Source organism: Hyla sarda, chromosome 6 (genome assembly GCF_029499605.1).
Source record: "Hyla sarda isolate aHylSar1 chromosome 6, aHylSar1.hap1, whole genome shotgun sequence".
NCBI lineage: Eukaryota > Metazoa > Chordata > Amphibia > Anura > Hylidae > Hyla > Hyla sarda.
Window position 1 is genome coordinate 80,908,887 of NC_079194.1, and position 23,019 is coordinate 80,931,905.

At 43.8% G+C, this 23,019-nt stretch overlaps 1 protein-coding gene across 2 annotated transcripts in view; it reads right to left on the reverse strand.

Annotated features, from left to right (window-relative positions):
- The window catches only part of SLC6A11 (solute carrier family 6 member 11), a 375,576-nt gene that overhangs the window by 265,066 nt on the left and 87,491 nt on the right, over nt 1–23,019 (reverse strand). For both annotated transcript variants that reach the window (XM_056524287.1, XM_056524288.1), the window contains exon 3: nt 2,533–2,667. In XM_056524287.1, the coding sequence (XP_056380262.1) occupies nt 2,533–2,667 (135 nt within the window). The remainder of the gene's footprint in view (nt 1–2,532; nt 2,668–23,019) is intronic.

Consider the following 23,019-nt stretch of genomic DNA (forward strand, 5'->3'; position numbering starts at 1 on the left):
CAACAACAAAAAAGGGCAAAATTGGCCAATTTTGGTGCAAATAGCTGAATAAAAAGATCAAAAAGTTGCATGTATCACAAAAATGATACCAATAAAAAGTAAAGCTTGTCACGCAAAAAATAAGCCCTCACTCAATGGCGTCGGATTAAAAATGAAAAAGTTACGGTTGTCGGAACATGATAACACAAAAAAGGGAAAAAAATAATTTTGCGAAGAAAAAGGAAAAAGAAAATAAAAAGCTATATAAAAGGGGTATCGCCATAATCGTACCAACCCACAGAATAAATATAAAATCACTTTTACCGCACAGTGATCACCATAAAAAAAAAATTTAAAGCCAGAAATTTTTGAGTTTTTCACAAAAAATGCTTCATGTGTCAACAAAAATGCACTACTTACATAAAGTACAATATGTCACAAAAAACTATTTCAGAATCTCTCCGCTCAGAAAAAGTATTCTAAAGTTATTACTATTTAAAGAGACACATGTCAAATGAAAAAGAGCCTGGTCATTAAGGTAAAAAAATGGGACCATCCTTAAGCGGTTAAGGCTGGGAGTTGTAGTTTTGCAACAGCTGGAGACACAGTGTTTGGGAAATACTGCCCTATGCTGTGGATAGACTGTGTAGGAACAAGCTGTGACAAGCTAAATAATAGCATCTAGTTGTCAATTCACTCATACACATTCCCCGGAGAAAAATAGTGCGAAGATCAAAGCTAAGTTTTTCACAAATCTTGGTGTGAACAAGGTGCAGTAGATGTTACAGATACAGACATGTCAGCAAAGCTAACAGGTTTCCTTTTCAATTCTTTATCACTTTCACTATGTCTTTTTGCAGTTAGGGAAGGCGACTATATGCTCAAAAGACGAAAACCTTTACACACCTTGTTATATTTTCACACTGATTCCATTTGTTACAATGTACCAGTGCAGAAAAGAGAAAGATATTTGTATTGTTGCTGCAATTATCTCAGAAAGGATTGACTAGATTCAGGGCTAGGCAATAAGGTACATGCTTATTTAGACTGATGTCCTGTAACAAGCAAAAAAATAAGACTACTGCATTTATATAAAGGTTTTAGTCTTAAAGGGGTACTCCAGGGGAAGGATTAAAAAAAAAAAAAAAAAAAAAAAAAAAGATATATATATATATATATATATATATATATATATATCTCCAAGCTGCCTGCATGAAAAAAACAAACCTTTATTCACTTCCCCAGTGCCTTCAGTATCGCTGGGAAAATGCCTAATGATTTTCAAGATTTCTGCTAGCTGTCAGTAAATGGAAGAATCCATTTATATGTTAAAGGGATACTCTGAAATATATTGTTAAAAAATATGCCTGGGCTGTCTGTAAAAAACCTTTACTTATGACCCATGCACCCTGGTGTCTCCGTTATGGTTGCTCCAGTCCCTGACGCGATCCTCATAACCTCATCCTGGTGTCAGGCGTGAATGTGCCATACTATTGCTCAAGAAATTGCTGGGCACTGATGTTTGCTGAGCTGCACTATGAAGCATCCACCCACCCCGCTGGGGACCGGAGGAGCCACCAGGGAACATAGGTTTTTTTTTTTTTTTTTTTTTTTAAATAACAGACAGCCTTGGCATGTTTTTTTTTTTTTCAAACCTTCTGCCGGAGTACCCTTTTAACATATAAATGGATTATTTCATTTACTGGCAGCAAGCAGAAATCTTGAAAATCATTAGGAAAATCCACAAGCAGATTACGTTTCTACCCACTGAATTTAAAGGGTGAGATATATCAAAATCTGTGCAGAGGAAAAGTTGACTAGTTGCCCATAGCAACCAATCAGATCGCTTCTTTCATTTTTGAAAAGGCCTCTGAAAAATGAAAGAAGCAATCTGGCAACCGGTCATCTTTTCCTCGGCACAGGTTTTGATAACTCTGCCTCAAAGGGGGGAATTTATCAAGGGATTTAATCAGGATTTTTGGTTTATATTTGTCGCAAAAAAGCTGCACGTGCAACTTTTGTGCGACTTTTAGTGGTATGCCGGGCTGCGCAATTTCTTACAATCCAGATGTTTTGTATGAGTTCTGTTTTTTACTTAGCTGCAGGCAGGGATTTACTAACAGCGACTTTTGTTAAAAAGTCGCACAAAAAGTCACAACCGGCTTAAAAAGTTGCAAACAGCGATCATGCCCCCTCCCCTAGGCTTGCATTGAGACGTCACAGGGGAGCGGAGTCGTGCCATCACATTACTCCAGCACCTTAGTCGTGAGGCTTCAGACACGGAGTGATCATCGCTTCGTGCAGATGAGATAGGTGGGTGCTGCATGAGAGATAATGGGGGATAAGATGTCTTAGGGACGGAGTATCCCCTATGCAGGTGTAAGATTAATGGAAACTCATGATAAATCTGTCGGGAAAGGTGTGCACGTGATTAATAAAAGCAGAAAACATGTCTAAAAATTAACAAATCTGAATCATTGTAATAAATTTGTGCTGCTGTGGTAAGAATATAACTACTGCATTAGAAAAACTGAAAGGAAATTCATACTATACCTTCAAACAATGGACACACTTTCCTCCAGCATGTTATCCCTCCTTCACTGGTGAACTGCCCCAGCGCAGTCTCCAAGAAGAACACCGGTATACCACAGAATATAAAGAATATCACATAGGGAATGAGGAAGGCTCCTAGAATACAAAAGTAGATATCACCGTTGTGTATAAATGTTCGAACTCTAAATGCAGACACACACATCCCTTATCATTTCTAGTCTTCATGTAGCTAAAGTTAATGGGGGGAGATTTATCAAATCCTGTCCAGAGGAAAAGTCGCTGAGTTGCCCATAGCAACCAATCAGATTGCCTCTTTCATTTTTAACTAGGCCTCAGCAAAATGAAAGAAGCAATGTGATTGGTTGCTATGTGCAACTTAGCAACTTTTCCTCTGGACAGGTTTTGATAAAGCTCTCCCAATGTATCTAAAGCTACTTTCACACTGCCATTTGAACACGGCAGTGCAACGTACGTCAGGGGAATGGGAGAATAGAGGAAGAAAAAATACATCATGCCACATCTTTTTCTCACACTACTCCCGTTAAATAACAACGGTGCCTGACGGACCCCATAATAAAATCTGTGGGGACCCGTTGTTGCCCATTGTGCCCCGTCTGGATAACGGACGTTAAAGGCATAAAAGAAGAGCCTTAACAGGCGTTTTCCGACGGGGCACAACGGCAGTTTAAAATTTGTGGAAAGTAAATTAATATGGCACTCCCTTCAATCTGGTACTCAAGTAGGAATCCCACTCTATAAACAAGCTTCAAAACACACTTGGCATTCTATTTGCAACTAGTATTATTAGTTATTGTGCAGTCCACAAGATAGTTAATGTTTTGGTCCTATCCAGACTTTCAACAGAACAGCACTGGACTGCTGTTGAGGTAATGTGATTGAGGAGTAAAATGGCCAAGTGCCATGCTGACAGGGTGAGGTAGTGGTGACAAAAGTCACCAGAGCTTTCATCGGTGACTGTTGTCACCACTACCTCACCCTGCCTTCAATCACATTACCTCAACAGCAGTCCGGTTCTAATCTGATGAAGGTCCCGATAGAACCGAAATGTTAACTATTTTGTGGACTGCATAATAAAAAAATCTTACTAAATACAAATTTAGTATGTTTTGAAGCATATTTAAAATTTGACTCATTATTCAGACACTATAGGGTAAAATATACTGAGACCAGAACTTTACAAGTTGTTCTTAAGTCAAATCTTGCTGTTCTATGCCTCTTAATAAATCCAGTACACAACTGGACTCCCCAGTATGTGTTACAAGCTCTATGAGCCAGTTCAATTCTTCAATGTACTGTATAGAGATAACTTGAATCTCTTGAGCCTCAGGTGAAATGCCAAAAAAGAACCTGAACTATTATTGATTGCATATGAGTGCCTTCTTGGCTTTTGGGCTCTACACTAAGCCAACTTATGAAAAAATATGCATACAGTTCAGCTTTTCCAGCATTATTTTAATTAATCATTCCAATTGCTTTACTGTAATTTTTTTCATTTTTTTTTATCAAAAGCTAATAAAACTCTCTCACTCACTCACACACACACACAAAAAAAAGTTTATTGAAAAGGATATAATGGTGTATAATGGATATGAAGGAGTAAAGTAGCATTACTGTTTGAGTCTCAGTATAGCGGTTAATGCTATGAATAACGGAAGGTTAGTTACATTGTGACCATCCAAAAATTAATTTATTTTTATAATTTACCCCTTAGAGTATGTATACGGCTGCCGACACATAATCCTCAGCCCTAACCTGCTGAGAGATTCCTGTTAAAGTGAACATGTTCATGGATTTAGGGCAGTATATTACAGGCACAGGTACATTTATCTAGTTGGCTATTTTTGTAAACCATTTTTTTTTTAAACCGCTCAATGCATCAGAGTAAGCTTGAACAGGTAAGTCACCCACCACTTTCCTTACCCGCCTAAGGCTTAGTAATAGCAGAATCTCTATACAGACTAATTCCAAGGTTGCTGTCATTCAGTGGGGGAAAGGGAGGTGAGGTTAGGAACCGCTGGACTCCTGCATACAGCAGACTCATGATCTGCTTGTACTCTATTATATTCCTTTTAATAATAGCAATTGCTTGATAAAATAACAGCAGTCCTGTATTTATAATATGCTGCCTTATAATAATATATCACATAAAAGTGAAATATCCACTTGAGGTTACAGCCTAGAGCCTATGAAGCATCACTGAGCGTATCTTTTCTTCTGCATGAAGTTGCTAATGCCTACCATGTAATCTACTCTACTGTGTCTCTTCAAATATACTTGACCCTTGTAGAGTCTTGAAGGATGTCTGCGTATATGAGTATGACATGCAGAACGCCTGTCTCCACAAGTTATGAGCTTGTAGATGTCACTTACAGCCACACAACTGCATGGTTTTCTTCTGGGTCATACATAGAAATATCATATCTGAATGGAAAGTACAGAACCAGTGATTTGCCCTCAATCTCTCATTTCTGAAAGTTCTTAGCCATGGTTAGCCTTACAACGCTTAGCTTCTTTTTGGCAAACCTCCTCCTTCACCATACTGTAAAACCCCTATACTTGTCATTGTTTTATTCCATAAATGTCTTCATAAGTCAGCCTGGGTCATTATAGTGCACCCAGAAAACTCTGCCGTGAATATTACAGATGGGGGAACCTGGTTACAGATTTAACACTGAGGCCTGGGGGGCTTTTATTTACACTTCTGTTTGTGTACTACATTGTCCCATAAAACCAAAAGCAGAATACCTATCTAATATTTATTGTGGCATGGATTGACGCAGTGATTTTCTTTTTGTAATGGAAGTCCATCTGCATATTGAGCTGAACAAGTCTTGGAATTGGGTGAAAAAAACTGGTGAAATTGATACATTGCTGTCATTGCAGTCACAGCATCATCGGGGGACATTTATCAAGGTATTTAGAGCCTTTTTTGCATGCAAAAGTCACACAAAAAGTCACACATGCGCCTAAGCACTTTTTTTTATGCGACTTTTGTGAGTAAGCAAAAAGTTACAAACAGCCTTACCTAAGTAAATTTCAGGTTTTACTTTGCAGTGGTCAGGTATTTATGATGTGCAAAAGTAGCACATAGGCAAAAAAAAAAAAAGTTACAAACCCCTTACAAAAAGCCACAAGACTACTTCAGGTCAGACAAAACTCCCGTACATGAGCACATTTTTTTAAAAAAAGTAGCAAAAAACGTTTTTGTTTTGCTTATGTGATCCAAATGTATCGAATCCCTGTGATAGTATGATAAATATGTAGCACATAAGCAATACTAAAGCAAAAAATTTACTTCAGAACTTGCTTACCAAAGCAAACAATGATAAATTCCCCCCATTGTTTTTACCATTTTCTTTAAAGTGTAACTGTCGACAACAAAAACTTTTTATATAATACCATTATATGTATATATGTCATATACATTGTTAAAAGATTGTGTATATTTTGGGGTGAAAAAAATGCTATCACTGCAGCTATTGTCTGTGTGTCTCAATGATGAGTCCAAAAACAGGAAGTGAGGGCAGGACAAGCAGGGTTCTGTGCAGGCTCCTGGCTTGTCAATCATCCAGATGTATGAGCCAGGAGCATGTTATAGAGCCTCAGTGCACACTGACCTGCTTTTTCCCACTGCACCGAGCCCTGCTTGTCCACTCTCACTTCCTGTATTTGGACTCCTCATAGAGACACACAGGTAATAGCTGAAGGGACAAACATATACACATTTTTTAACCAATGTATATTACAAATTTACATATAATGGAATTATCTACATTATATAAAAAGTTTTTGTTGATGACAGGTACACTTTAATAAGGGCTGAGCTGTAATACTATACATGGCTCAAGAATGGATGATGCTATCCAAAATGCATTATGCGATGTTACTTGTATTTTCTGGGTTTAACAAAAAATGCAAAGTGGACTGACAGTTTCTCTGCCACTTGACTAGTTGTTGAATCATCCCCCAAAAAAGGAAAGAGCAGCCCTGCCATGTCCTCTGCCAGTAATCATGTTGTGGCAGAACAACTAACATGTTGTGTTGTGTTATTTTGGAGGATAATGTGGCCATTGTGGACTGGTTGATTTAAGGAAGTGTCTGACAATATGATGTTGTTACGCCGAGCGCTCCGGGTCCTCGCTCCTCCCCGGAGCGCTCGCTACACTCTCTCCGCTGCAGCGCTCCGGTCAGATCCACTGACCCGGGGCGCTGCGATTCTGCTGCCAGCCGGGATGCGATTCGCGATGCGGGTAGCGCCCGCTCGCGATGCGCACCCCGGCTCCCGTACCTGACTCGCTCTCCCTCGGTCCTGTCCCGGCGCGCGCGGCCCCGCTCCCTAGGGCGCGCGCGCGCCGGGTCTTTGCGATTTAAAGGGCCACTGCGCCGCTGATTGGCGCAGTGATTCCAATTAGTGTCTTCACCTGTGCACTTCCCTATATCACCTCACTTCCCCTGCACTTCCCTGCCGGATCTTGTTGCCATTGTGCCAGTGAAAGCGTTCCTTGTATGTTCCTAGCCTGTGTTCCAGACCTCCTGCCGTTGCCCCTGACTACGATCCTTGCTGCCTGCCCCGACCTTCTGCTACGTCCGACCTTGCTTCTGTCTACTCCCTTGTACCGCGCCTATCTTCAGCAGCCAGAGAGGTTGAGCCGTTGCTAGTGGATACGACCTGGTCACTACCGCCGCAGCAAGACCATCCCGCTTTGCGGCGGGCTCTGGTGAAAACCAGTAGTGACTTAGAACCGATCCACTAGCACGGTCCACGCCAATCCCTCTCTGGCACAGAGGATCCACTACCCGCCAGCCGGCATCGTGACAGTAGATCCGGCCATGGATCCCGCTGAAGTTCCTCTGCCAGTTGTCGCTGACCTCACCACGGTGGTCGCCCAGCAGTCACAACAGATAGCGCAACAAGGCCAACAGCTGTCTCAACTGACCGTTATGCTACAACAGTTACTACCACAGCTTCAGCAGTCATCTCCTCCGCCAGCTCCTGCACCTCCTCCGCAGCGAGTGGCCGCTCCTGGGCTACGCCTATCCTTGCCGGATAAATTTGATGGGGACTCTAAGTTTTGCCGTGGCTTTCTTTCCCAATGTTCCCTGCATCTGGAGATGATGTCGGACCTGTTTCCCACTGAAAGGTCTAAGGTGGCTTTCGTAGTCAGCCTTCTGTCCGGAAAAGCCCTGTCATGGGCCACACCGCTCTGGGACCGCAATGACCCTGTCACTGCCTCTGTACACTCCTTCTTCTCGGAAGTCCGAAGTGTCTTTGAGGAACCTGCCCGAGCCTCTTCTGCTGAGACTGCCCTGTTGAACCTGGTCCAGGGTAATTCTTCCGTTGGCGAGTATGCCGTACAATTCCGTACTCTTGCTTCAGAATTGTCCTGGAATAATGAGGCCCTCTGCGCGACCTTTAAAAAAGGCCTATCCAGCAACATTAAAGATGTTCTGGCCGCACGAGAAATTCCTGCTAATCTACATGAACTTATTCACCTAGCCACTCGCATTGACATGCGTTTTTCCGAAAGGCGTCAGGAGCTCCGCCAAGATATGGACTCTGTTCGCACGAGGCGTTTCTTCTCCTCGGCTCCTCTCTCCTCTGGTCCCCTGCAATCTGTTCCTGTGCCTCCCGCCGTGGAGGCTATGCAGGTCGACCGGTCTCGCCTGACACCTCAAGAGAGGACACGACGCCGCATGGAGAACCTCTGCCTGTACTGTGCTAGTACCGAACACTTCCTGAGGGATTGTCCTATCCGTCCTCCCCGCCTGGAAAGACGTCCGCTGACTCCGCACAAAGGAGAGACAGTCCTTGATGTCTACTCTGCTTCTCCACGTCTTACTGTGCCTGTGCGGATGTCTGCCTCTGCCTTCTCCTTCTCTACCGTGGCCTTCTTGGACTCTGGATCTGCAGGAAATTTTATTTTGGCCTCTCTCGTCAACAGGTTCAACATCCCAGTGACCAGTCTCGCCAGACCCCTTTACATCAATTGTGTAAACAATGAAAGATTGGACTGTTCCATACGCTTCCGCACGGAGCCCCTTCTAATGAGCATCGGATCTCATCACGAGAGGATTGAACTTTTGGTCCTCCCCAATTGCACCTCGGAAATTCTCCTTGGACTTCCCTGGCTTCAACTTCATTCCCCAACCCTGGATTGGTCCACTGGGGAGATCAAGAGTTGGGGGCCCTCTTGTTCCAAGGACTGTCTAAGACCGGTTCCTAGTAACCATTGCCGTGACTCTGTGGTTCCCTCAGTAACCGGTCTCCCTAAGGCCTATATGGACTTCGCGGATGTTTTCTGCAAAAAACAAGCTGAGACTCTACCTCCTCACAGGCCTTATGATTGCCCTATCGACCTCCTCCCGGGTACTACTCCACCCCGGGGCAGAATTTATCCTCTCTCTGCCCCAGAGACTCTTGCCATGTCTGAGTATGTCCAGGAAAATTTAAAAAAGGGCTTTATCCGTAAATCCTCCTCTCCTGCCGGAGCTGGATTTTTCTTTGTGTCCAAAAAAGATGGCTCCCTACGTCCTTGCATTGACTACCGCGGTCTTAATAAAATCACGGTTAAGAACCGCTACCCCCTACCCCTCATCTCTGAACTCTTTGATCGCCTCCAAGGTGCCCACATCTTTACTAAATTGGACTTAAGAGGCGCCTATAACCTCATCCGCATCAGAGAGGGGGATGAGTGGAAAACGGCGTTTAACACCAGAGATGGACACTTTGAGTATCTGGTCATGCCCTTTGGCCTGTGCAACGCCCCTGCTGTCTTCCAAGACTTTGTCAATGAAATTTTTCGTGATCTGTTATACTCCTGTGTTGTTGTATATCTGGACGATATCCTAATTTTTTCTGCCAATCTAGAAGAACACCGCCAGCATGTCCGTATGGTTCTTCAGAGACTTCGTGACAATCAACTCTATGCCAAAATTGAGAAATGTCTGTTTGAATGCCAATCTCTTCCTTTTCTAGGATATTTGGTCTCTGGCCAGGGACTACAAATGGATCCAGACAAACTCTCTGCCGTCTTAGATTGGCCACGCCCCTCCGGACTTCGTGCTATCCAACGCTTTTTGGGGTTCGCCAATTATTACAGGCAATTTATTCCACATTTTTCTACCGTTGTGGCTCCTATCGTGGCTTTAACCAAAAAAAATGCCGATCCCAAGTCGTGGCCTCCTCAAGCGGAAGACGCCTTTAAACGACTCAAGTCTGCCTTTTCTTCGGCTCCCGTGCTCTCCAGACCTGACCCTTCCAAACCCTTCCTATTGGAGGTTGATGCCTCCTCAGTGGGAGCTGGAGCTGTTCTTTTACAAAAAAATTCTTCCGGGCATGCTGTCACTTGTGGTTTTTTTTCTAGGACCTTCTCTCCGGCGGAGAGGAACTACTCCATCGGGGATCGAGAGCTTCTAGCCATTAAATTAGCACTTGAGGAATGGAGGCATCTGCTGGAGGGATCAAGATTTCCAGTTATTATTTACACCGACCACAAGAACCTCTCCTACCTCCAGTCTGCCCAACGGCTGAATCCTCGCCAGGCCCGGTGGTCTCTGTCCTTTGCCCGATTTAATTTTGAGATTCACTTTCGTCCTGCCGATAAGAACATTAGGGCCGATGCTCTCTCTCGTTCCTCGGATGCCTCAGAAGTTGAACTCTCTCCGCAACACATCATTCCACCTGACTGCCTGATCTCCACTTCTCCAGCCTCCATCAGGCAAACTCCTCCAGGAAAGACCTTTGTTTCTCCACGCCAACGCCTCGGAATCCTCAAATGGGGTCACTCCTCCCATCTCGCTGGTCATGGGGGCATCAAGAAATCTGTGCAACTCATCTCCCGCTTCTATTGGTGGCCGACTCTGGAGACGGATGTTGTGGACTTTGTGCGAGCCTGCACTATCTGTGCCCGGGATAAGACTCCTCGCCAGAAGCCCGCTGGTTTTCTTCATCCCCTGCCTGTCCCCGAACAGCCTTGGTCTCTGATTGGTATGGATTTTATTACTGATTTACCCCCTTCCCGTGGCAACACTGTTATTTGGGTGGTCGTTGATCGATTCTCCAAAATGGCACATTTCATCCCTCTTCCTGGTCTTCCTTCAGCGCCTCAGTTGGCTAAACAATTTTTTGTACACATTTTTCGTCTTCACGGGTTGCCTACGCAGATCGTCTTGGATAGAGGAGTCCAATTCGTGTCTAAATTCTGGAGGGCTCTCTGTAAACAACTCAAGATTAAATTACATTTTTCTTCTGCATATCATCCCCAGTCCAATGGACAAGTAGAAAGAATTAACCAAGTCTTGGGTGATTATTTGCGACATTTTGTTTCCTCCCGCCAGGATGACTGGGCAGATCTCCTTCCATGGGCCGAATTCTCGTATAACTTCAGAGTCTCTGAATCTTCCTCCAAATCCCCATTTTTCGTGGTGTACGGCCGTCACCCTCTTCCCCCCCTCCCTATCCCCTTGCCCTCTGGTCTGCCCGCTGTGGATGAAATTTCTCGTGACCTTTCCATTATATGGAGAGAGACCCAAAATTCTCTCTTACAGGCTTCTTCACGCATGAAGAGGTTCGCGGATAAGAAAAGAAGAGCTCCTCACGTTTTTTCCCCTGGAGACAAGGTATGGCTCTCCGCTAAATATGTCCGCTTCCGTGTCCCTAGCTACAAGTTGGGACCACGCTATCTTGGTCCTTTCAAAATTTTGTGTCAAATTAATCCTGTCTCTTACAAACTTCTTCTTCCTCCTTCTCTTCGTATCCCTAATGCCTTTCACGTCTCTCTTCTTAAACCACTCATCCTCAACCGTTTTTCTCCCAAATCTGTTCCTCCCACTCCTGTTTCCGGCTCCTCGGACATCTTCTCTGTCAAAGAGATCTTAGCCTCTAAAAAGGTCAGAGGGAAAACTTTTTTTTTAGTGGACTGGGAGGGTTGTGGTCCTGAAGAGAGATCCTGGGAACCTGAGGACAACATCCTAGATAAAAGTCTGCTCCTCAGGTTCTCAGGCCCTAAAAAGAGGGGGAGACCCAAGGGGGGGGGTACTGTTACGCCGAGCGCTCCGGGTCCTCGCTCCTCCCCGGAGCGCTCGCTACACTCTCTCCGCTGCAGCGCTCCGGTCAGATCCACTGACCCGGGGCGCTGCGATTCTGCTGCCAGCCGGGATGCGATTCGCGATGCGGGTAGCGCCCGCTCGCGATGCGCACCCCGGCTCCCGTACCTGACTCGCTCTCCCTCGGTCCTGTCCCGGCGCGCGGCCCCGCTCCCTAGGGCGCGCGCGCGCCGGGTCTTTGCGATTTAAAGGGCCACTGCGCCGCTGATTGGCGCAGTGATTCCAATTAGTGTCTTCACCTGTGCACTTCCCTATATCACCTCACTTCCCCTGCACTTCCCTGCCGGATCTTGTTGCCATTGTGCCAGTGAAAGCGTTCCTTGTATGTTCCTAGCCTGTGTTCCAGACCTCCTGCCGTTGCCCCTGACTACGATCCTTGCTGCCTGCCCCGACCTTCTGCTACGTCCGACCTTGCTTCTGTCTACTCCCTTGTACCGCGCCTATCTTCAGCAGCCAGAGAGGTTGAGCCGTTGCTAGTGGATACGACCTGGTCACTACCGCCGCAGCAAGACCATCCCGCTTTGCGGCGGGCTCTGGTGAAAACCAGTAGTGACTTAGAACCGATCCACTAGCACGGTCCACGCCAATCCCTCTCTGGCACAGAGGATCCACTACCCGCCAGCCGGCATCGTGACAGATGTTAAGTCATGTGTCGGTGGATTCCTCATCTCCATTAGTTATTTTGTGATCAAGCATAGTACTAGTGGGACTGGTGGTTGTTGGCATGGTGGATATGCAGGGGGGGGGGGGTGAGCAAGGAGGCCATGATCAGACCGCAGAAGTTCATACTGAGAGAAGTGGTGGGGACGATGAAGCGATGTCAGTGATGAAGAGAGGAGCTGAAGCAGGGCAAGAACAACATACCAAATGTAGGCATGCTGGCATGATCAGCACAGGAGCAGAGGAAAGAAACACTGCTGCATCTGGAGGCTTGAGAAAAAGCCTTCCAGAGAAGGGATACAGTCGCTTTGTGGTGTTCCTATCTATTTACATTATTCTGCTGTTTGAAAATTCTTTTCTATCTTACTAGATGCAGAAAACCAGAGCTCTTAGGTAGTGTTATGAGTTTTGAGGGTTATTGTATTGCTGGTTCGCATAGAACCCATTCGTAGAGAACCAAAATTTTCAGAAAAGTTTTGAGAGCCTGGTGAATTGAACTTTTGAAAAGCCCGCTCAACTTTAATTGTGAACTTTTTATCTGAGATAGAAATTTGTTCAGCAGCATAATATGCATGTTAAGTTGGTCTGAGACAACTGCAGTGTCCTAACTACAGACTAGACTAGGGAGATTTCCTTTTAATAAAGAAAATCCATTTGGGGATCCCAGGTATTCAGAAGTAGATGATATCATAAATTATTAATTTGCTTCTATTTATTTCTAGACATTATTTAATGATAGACAACTAATAAATTAGAAGAGAAATAGTAATACAGAGACATAGAAAGAAACATAAAGAAGGGGGGTATTAATGAAATATAGAGTGGTTGAACATCTTTTTACTCTATTAATTCATGCGGTGAAAACTGTGTACCTGCACCAAATGTATTGTGTAGAGCATGTGATGAATATGGTACTGATCGCATTTCTTACTTCAGTACTCCACTTTGCATGATGCTTTTTTTGCAACGCTTTGTGCAACTTTTAAACCTGTGTGACAAATGTGCGACTTTGTAATAATGTTTCCTTAGTCAGATAGTAAGCCAACTGAAGACTGGTGTAGATATGCGCCTCAGTTAGTAAAAGAAAAAGTGACAAATTACAGCCAAAATAAATATCCCCCAATGTTCTCAAAACATAGATAGAAAATAAATTCATATAATCTCATTTCTCCTCAAACACATTTAGCAGAGGCTCCATGAGCAAATATTGAAAAAGAAAAACAAGACAAAATAAAGAGTAAAAGTTATTCTATTACAAGGAAAACCACTACACTTTGTGAACAAGGAAAAATGAGTTCAGATGACTCAGCACTTCTCCACAGGGGTGGATCAGAAGGAAGAGTGGTCGACACAATGTGACCCAGCAATGTGACTTTTATGTAGCACACGGACATGGCAAGTGGTGATGCTCCTACTGAAAATCACAGTCAAAAATAGACAACTCTAAGGTTGAAACCCCCCCCCCCCCCCCCCCCCAAAAAAAAAGAAATAAATTTAAAAAAACGCCAAATCTGCCTCATGGTGTTTTTTCAGTGAAAAAATGCTGTGGCCAGTCAATAGGAAAACGCAACATGCCTTTTTCCCTTGGCACTTTTCAGTTTGGTGTTTTTTCACTCCTTTTGTGTTTTTTCACTCCTTTTTGGTGTTTTCGTGCTCCTTGGCAGTTTTTAAAAATCGTAGCATCTTGAGACTATGGCGTTTTTTTCACTGAAATCATTGCGTTTTTCTCCCATAGAAGTCTAGTGGAGTGAAAAAACACCAAGAAAAAAACGCCATGTGGTTTTAACTTTGGCGTTTTTGCAATTGCAATTTTATTCCTTTTTGGACTTTAGCGATGGAGAAACCTTCTTAAATAAAATTTCATAGGGTACCATTTCATAGGGACATCTGCTGCAATCTGTCCTTACCTGTATTAATAGACAGATCGCAACAGGTGTCAAAAGGGACACTCGCTGCGATCTGTCTATTAATGCAGATACTACAGCTCCCAGCATGGAGCAGAGTGTGCTCCATGTTGGGAGCAGTAGTACATGCAGTTAAGGACAGATCACAGTGGGTGTCACTCCTGACACCCGATGCGATCATCCTTCATCCTTCTGAGATGCGGAGCGGCTTTCTCCTGTGCTCCGCATCTCTACACCATACTCCAGGCCAGCCAGTGATGTGAATAGAATTTCACATCAATGATTTATATTTGCTGCCCAGAGTGGTGATTGGCCGGATGATGCCAGCCAATCACCACTCTCATTGGGAAATATGAATTTCTATTCACATCATTGGCCGACCCGGAATATAGTGCAGAGATACAGAGTGCAAGAGAAAGGCACTCACCATCTCAGAAGGATGAAGGATGATCACAGCAGGGGGTCCAAAGTGACACCTTCTGTGATCTGTCCTTAACTGCAGGTAATACAGCTCCCAACATGGAGTACATTCTGCTCCATGCTGGGAGCTGTAGTGCCTGCATTAATAGACAGATCGCAGCAGATGTCACTTCTGACTTGTCTGGTCCCCTGCCTTCTGTGATTTGAAGTTCTCTTTACATCACAGATTCGTATATGCCGCTGAGAGTTGTGAATGGCTGGAACCATCCGGCCATTTACAGCTCTCAGCGGGAAATATGTCTATTTGATGTGAAAAGAACTTTACATCACAGAGTACAGTGCAGAATAGCGGAGAAGCGGCCATGCCGCACACTTCTATACATTATATAGGAGGATCGCAACGGGTGTCAGAAGTGACACCTGGGGCGATCTGTCTATAAGTACAGGTACTACTACTACTACTACTGCTACTACTCCCAGCATTGAACAGTCTGCCATGCTGGGAGTAGTAATACTACCTAAAAATTTTAAAAAGTAAAGAAAAAAAGTGAAAAATGTAAAAATCACACTCACACACACTTTATTAAACACATAATTAAAATACATTACCAATAAAAAGTTTCACAAAATGAATTATAAAAAATATATTATTTTTACAATTAAATGGCCCACATTTTTAATATTGCCGGCTACATTTTTAGGTTCCTGTTTGCCCACATAAATTGGTCCCTATTTAAAAATTTATAAAAATGCAATTACCACACAAAGGCAAAAACGCCAGAAAAAAACACATGAAAAAAAAAAAAAAAAGGAAAATTGCGTTTATTTTGACCAGAAAATTGTGTAAACTTAGCCTTAAAATTAAATAAGTAGTGGCACTCACTAATTATGCCTTCAAGTACCTTTTTTTTTTTTTTTTTTGCTGAAAAGTACTCATATCATACAGAAGACAGTAAGAGGCCGGGGAGGTTGTTGGTTAAAACTCCATAACTTTTTTTAGTCCATGTTCTCAGAGGCCTCTTTAAAAATGAGAGAAGCGAGCTGATTGGTTGCTATGGGTAACTGCACCACTTTTCCTCTACACAGGTTTTGATAAATCTCCCCAGTTGACTTTATGCTAGATAGATAGACATGTTTCAGACACATAGGGGGAATTCATCATTTATGGTCTACTCTTTACTTGGCCACATTACCTCAGCATGGTGCCAGTTTAGTATCGATGAGCGGCAGGGGCCATATTCAAATTTGAGATATTTCGCAAATATGTGGACAAATATTTGTCCTATGTTTGCAAAATCTACATATTCGCTATGTTCGTTTTTTTCATGCGAAAATTCGTAATGAAATTCGCATAGTGCACATGCACAATTATATCTTTCACCTAAAAGAAGGGAGAGATCAGTGTCCAGTCTGGAAGTGCCGATATTCGCTTAAAAATGTGCATAAAACTTGCACAAAAATGTGCATAAAAAAGCAAATATTCATCATTACGAATATATATCACTTTATTCTAAATATTTGCGAAATCCCGAAGTGCTGATATTCGCGGAAAAAAATTGCATTTCGAATATTCGCGCTCAATACTACAGTTTAGATACTTTTGTATGGCTGGTGGGAGTTGGCGCCTAAAAGAGCTCATGTACAACAAATTAGCAACTTTTTTTCCAAATGTTGCACTTGATAAGTCACTAATCACTGCAAAAACTAATCACTGCTAAAGGACCGTTCACACAGGCAGATTAGCTTCGAAATTTCCGCACCGTATCTGCTGTGGAAAATCTGTAGCAGATTTTGCTACCATTGACTCCAATGGGTACAAAGGAAATCTGCAAATTTGTCTCTATTGTGGATTTTCGGCTGACCCGCTGAAGTCAATGGTAGGAAATTCCGCAGGTAATCCGCCCGTGTGAACGCACCCTCAAACTGTCCAAAATGTGGTTATGATTTTAAAATGCTCTAAATGAAAAGTCACAGAAAAGTGACACGGAAATGGGCTGCGACAAAAATTTTTTTTTTATAAAAACAACAGGGTAAACAGTTTGATGAATTCCCCCCATAGTCATTGTATACTACATCCACATATGGTACAAACCCACATATTGAAAGCATGTAGCCACTAGCCACATGGACAGGAGGTGTTACAAGGCAACACCATTAAAATATACTTAGGTCATGGCAAACATGAGAATATACAGTATCTTTCATAAGTATACACCCCACTTTGGACTTTTTTTTTCACATTTTGTCACCGTATAACTACAGATTAAAATATATTCCATTTAATTGGGATTTTATTTAATGGACCAAAACAAAATATTTCATCGTATGGAAGTGGGAGGAAATATTCTATGGATTTGACAGGTGTTTAAAAATAAAAATCTGAAAAGTGTTGCGTGCATATTAGGGCTGCACTATATATCGCAATGGCAATCAAATGGTGTTTACAGTATTGCCGATTGCGATATGTCGATTTTAGCCCTCAGCAAAATTTAGCAATTATCTAAACACTACTGTGAGGAGAAACAGTGGGCCACACACTAAAGGGGTAGAGCTGCACCGCACGGGAGCTGACAATTAGGTGAAACAAGGGAGCAGAGTCTAGCTCCGGTGGTAGGCTCCCGTGCAGAGCGTCCCTGCTCGGGCCCTTCAGTGTGCCGGTGTGCGGCTGACTGTCTCTCCTTCCAGCAGTGCTTAGCACTGGGAGGAGGTACCTTAACCCCACCATGGCCGACCGCCATTAATAAACTGTGCAGCAGTGTGGCAAGCGCATGAAGCGAGCTCAGGAGCTTTGCTTGCTTCATACTGGCTAATGCCGGACATCACCGATTCGGGTGATGTCTGTCATTAGCCATTTAGACGCCACAATCAACGTCTATTCCGAAAACAAGTGCTGTTAGCTCAGTGGAGCTGATCCGGACACCCGTGGCAAAACCTGAGGGGTCCCGGTCATCTAAGAGGACGAGTGGAGGTTCCCTACCTGCCTCCAGCTCTACCGATCGGCCCTCCATTAATGCAGGCAGCTTAGCAGCCTGTAGCACCGACAATATTGATCAGGGCTGTGCTATAGGCTCCTATGGCACAGCATTGATCAGTGTCTAGAAGCAGAAGATTATATCTGTGTGTCTCCAGTTGTTGCAAACTACAACTTCCAGCATGCCTGGACAGCTTTTGGCTGTCTGGGCATGATGGGAGTTGTAGTTCTGGAACAACTGGAGACACACTGTGTGAAAGCACTGCCCCATAGGGACAAAAAAAAATAATTTGTGAAAAAATAAAATAAAAAAATTAAAAGTCAAATGTGAAAGAGCCCCCTCCCCTTAATAAAAGTTTAAATCTCCCCTTTCCAAATAAAATAAAATAAGCAAAAATAAACCTAAACATATGTGTTATCGCCACGTGCATAAATGTCCATAACATTAATGAAACCGTGCGGTCGATGGCGTAAACATGAAAAAAATAAAAAGTCCAGAATTGCTGATTTTTGGTCACTTCTAGAGATGAGTGACATTTTGAAAAATTCGATTTGGCCGATTTGGCAAATTTTCCGAAAAAAATTTGGTTTGATCCGAATTTATTTGGGGTGAATCACATTTATTTGCGGCGAATCAATATTAAAAATGGCTATTTCTGGGCTACAGAGAGGCTCAATAGAGGTGTATAACACTTTACTTGCCATAACACGCTTAGGGAGTGTGCTGGGGTAGTGAAATAATACTGTTATTCAGTATGACAAGCAGATTACAGGCGTCACTATTAGAATCACTGCCGCAGAGCATTTGGATGTGGCAGCAGGGTCGGGAGACCATATGGCGTCCCATTTGAAGAGATTAAATAGATTTTTGAGACGTCAATTTAATAGTTTAAAGAAATTAACGAGTTTAACCCTTTAAGGACCAAGCGTTTTTTCTATTTTTGCACTTTCATTTTTTCTACCTTACCTTTTAAAAATCATAACCCTTTCAATTTTGCACCTAAAAATCCATATGAGGGCTTATTTTTTGCACCGCCAATTCTACTTTGTAATGAAATCAGTCATTTTACTAAAAAATCTACGGCGAAGCGGGATAGAATTCATTGTGCGACAAAATTTAAGAAAAAACACAATTTTGTAACTTTTGGGGGCTTCCATTTCTACGCAGTACATTTTTCGGTAACAATGACATTGGGGGTATGTATCAATAATGGTGTAGCAATGTGGGATTTTATGTATGTTTTTTTTGCATCAAATGGAGCATATTTGCGCAAAAATTATCAATTGTCGAACGCAAGTTTGTAATTTTGGCACAAATGTAGCCCTACAAAAGGCGCAGACCCCAGAATTCCAGGCAGTAAATCTGACTGTGGGACATTCTATTGTTGTAGCAATTTTCTCTGTCACTTTATTCATGGTGTAGATTTGCACCTAAATGAAGGTATTTGCGCCTAAACTTGCGCCAAATCGAAAAGTCGCAATTAGTGAATTCCAGACCAAAGAATGATTGTAACTGAAATCACGGCTAACAAAGTGAAATCAGTGATTTTGTTCTAAACCATTTGGCGCAATTGTTTGTCGCAAAAAGTGACATAGAAGGAAATTTGAGACAAATCACAGTAAAAAAAACAGGGTAAAATCCTTCATAAATACCAACCATTATCTTTATTCTGTAGGTCCATACGATTAAAATGATACCCTATTTATATAGGGTTGATTTTGTCGTACTTTTGGAAAAAATCATGACTACATGCACGAAAATGAATACTAATGTGTGTGTTTTGAAACTTTTTTTTTTTTTTTTTTTACACTTTTAGTCCCTTTAGGGGACTTTTAGTAGGAATCATTTGATTCCTCGTACAGATGAATGTGGTTCTATAAAATCACATTCATCTGTCTGCTCTGCGTTCGATTGATAAAGCCTGGTCCTGCCAGGCTTTATCATTCTGAGCACCAGAGACGGCATGAAAGGAGAGGTAAGCCCTCAGGCTACCTCCACAGTGGATCGCCCCACCCCCCACGATAGCGCTGTGGGGGGGGGGGGCGATCCACCCCTCTGGACCACCAGGGACGGGATACAGGCACCTTTAGACTCCGCTGTCAGCTTTGACAGCGGTGATCTAAAGGGTAAATAGCCAGCCGCGGCAATCGCCACATGTCGGCTATTAACACCAGTTCCCAGCTACAAGAATCAGCTGGGGGCGGGCCGGTATGACACGGGCTCGAGTCGGGAGGCCGCGTCATTCCTGTTTAACGGCCATTGGACGAGTATAGATGCCCATGGTCGTTAACCAGTTAATGTGCCACCAGTAGCATAAGATCATATGGCGGCACAGTGACACAGTCTAGTGGTAAATAGTGTTGAGCGGCATAGGCCATATTCGAATTCCCAATATTTCTTGAATATATGGAGGAATATTCGTCATATATTCGCTACATTTGCATATTCGTAATATTCACATTTTATTTTCGCATATGCGAAAATTCGTGTATGCGAAAATTTGCATATACGAAAATTATCATATACAAAAATTAGCATAAGCGAAAATTTGCATATGTGGAAATTCACATGCCAGTCTCACACAGTAGTATTAGAGCAGGGGTATTTTAAACGGGGGGCCAGTTCACGGTCCCTCAGACCGTTGGAGGGCCGGACTATAGATAACAAAACATGAATGAATTCCTATGAACACTTATATATCTTATTAGTGGACTACCACTTTAACCCCTTAAGGACATAGGGCGTATCCATACGCCCCCGTTTCCAAGTCCTTAAGGACCGAGGGCGTATGGATACGCCCTGAGCATTTCCGGCCCCCACCGCTAGCCGGAGGGGAGCCGGAGCTGGATGCCTGCTGAAATCGTTCAGCAGGCATCCCGGCATATCGCCCAGGGGGGTCATTATGTCCCCCCATGTTGGCGATTGCCGCAGATCGCTGGACAATTCAGTCCAGCGATCTGCGGCGGATTCCGGGTCAATCGGGTCTCCAGTGACCCGATGACCCGGAATTACTGGCTGATCGGGGCCGTCAGAGACGGCCCCGAACAGCCAGAGTCTGCAGGAGTGAGGTGGCACTGGTGCGACCTCACGATCGCCCTGATTCGTCGGCCGGATTACCGGCTGACCAATCAGGGCGCCTGCTGCGGGTGTCACTCCCGCAACCCGCTCCGCCCCTCTTCCGGAGGACGTGAGCGGGTGCGGGAAGACGACCCCCGGTGCTGGGGACCCCGATCCCCGGCGTCCCTGTTGGGATGAGGGCCCCAGGAGCAGCGGCGGCGGCGGCGGAGACGACGAGGGACTGACCTGTGCGGCGAGGATCGTTGGAGGTGAGTGACAGCCTCCTGCTGTTGCTTAGCAACAGCTCCCAGCATGCAACAAGGGCATGCTGGGAGCTGTAGTTATGCAACAGCAGGAGGCAGACCACCACAACTCCCAGCATGCCCTTATGGGCATGCTGGGACTTGTAGTTTTGCAACAGCTGGAGGCACATTCTTTCTATGTAAAAATGTACCTTCAGCTGTTGTGTAACTACAACTCCCAGCTTGCACAATCAGCTAAAGTGCATGCTGGGAGTTGTAGTGGTGCATCTGGTGGTTGCATAACTACAACTCCCAGCATGCCCGTTGGCTGTCGGTTACTGCTGAGAGTTGTAGTTTTGCAACAGCTGAAGGCACACTGAGTTAAGTAGTAAACCAGTGTGTCTCCAGCTGTTGCATAACTACAATCCCCAGCATCCCCAGCCAATGTAGTATGCCTCCGGCTGTTGCATAACTACAAGACCCAGCATGCCCTTCCGCTGTCCGTACATGCTGGGGGTTGTAGCTTTTGCAACAGCTGAAGGCACACTGGTTGCAAAACACTGAGTTTGTTACCAAACTCGGTGTTTCACAACCTGTGTGTCTCCAGCTGTTGCAAAACTACAACTCCCAGCATGCACTGATAGACCGTACATGCTGGGAGTTGTAGTTTTGCAACAGCTGGATGTCCCCCCCCCCCAATGTGAACGTACAGAGTACACTCACATGGGCGGAGGATTACAGTAAGTATCCGGCTGCAAGTTTGAGCTGCGTCAAATTTTCTGCCGCAGCTCAAACTGCCAGCGAGAAACTACTGTGAACCCCCGCCTGTGTGACTGTACCCTAAAAACACTACACTACACTACCACAAAATAAAATAAAAAGTAAAAAACACTACATATACACATACCCCTACACAGCCCCCCTCCCCTCCCCAATAAAAATGAAAAACGTCTGGTACGCCACTGTTTCCAAAACGGAGCCTCCAGCTGTTGCAAAACAACTACTCCCAGTATTGCCAGATAGCCCCTGACTGTCCAGGCATGCTGGGAGTTTTACAACAGCTGGAGGCCCCCTGTTTGGGAATCACTGGCGTAGAATACCCCTATGTCCACCCCTATGCAATCCCTAATTTAGGCCTCAAATGCGCATGGCACTCTCACTTTGGAGCCCTGTCGTATTTCAAGGCAACAGTTTAGGGCCACATATGGGGTATCGCCGTACTCGGGAGAAATTGGGCTTCAAATTTTGTGGGGTAATTTCTGCTATTACCCTTTTTAAAAATGTAAAATTTTTGGGAAAACAAGCATTTTAGGTAAAAAAAAAATTTTTTTTTTACATATACAAAAGTCATGAAACACCTGTGGGGTATAAAGGTTCACTTAACCCCTTGTTACGTTCCCCGAGGGGTCTAGTTTCCAAAATGGTATGCCATGTGTTATTTTTTTTGCTGTCCTGGCACCATAGGGGCTTCCTAAATGCGGCATGCCCCCAGAGCAAAATTTGCTTTCAAAAAGCCAAATGTGACTCCTTCTCTTCTGAGACCTGTAGTGCGCCAGCAGAGCACTTTTCACCCCCATATGGGATGTTTTCTGAATCGGGAGAAATTGGGCTTCAAATTTTGGGGGGTATTTCCTGCTATTACCCTTTTTAAAAATGTAAAAAATTTGGGAAACCAAGCATATTAGGTAAAAAATAAATTTTTTTTTTTACATATGCAAAAGTCGTGAAACACCTGTAGGGTATTAAGGTTCACATTACCCCTTGTTACGTTCCCCGAGGGGTCTAGTTTCCAAAATGGTATGACATGTGTTTTTTTTTGCTGTTCTGGCACCATAGGGGCTTCCTAAATGCGGCATGCCCCCAGAGCAAAATTTGCTTTCAAAAAGCCAAATGTGACTCCATCTCTTCTGAGACCTGTAGTGCGCCAGCAGAGCAATTTTCACCCCCATATGGGGTGTTTTCTGAATCAGGAGAAATTGGGTTTCAAATTTTGGGGGGTATTTTCTGCTATTACACATTTTAAAAATGTAAAATTTTTGGGAAACCAAGCATTTTAGGTAAAAAAATAAAAATTTTTTTTACATATGCAAAAGTCGTGAAACACCT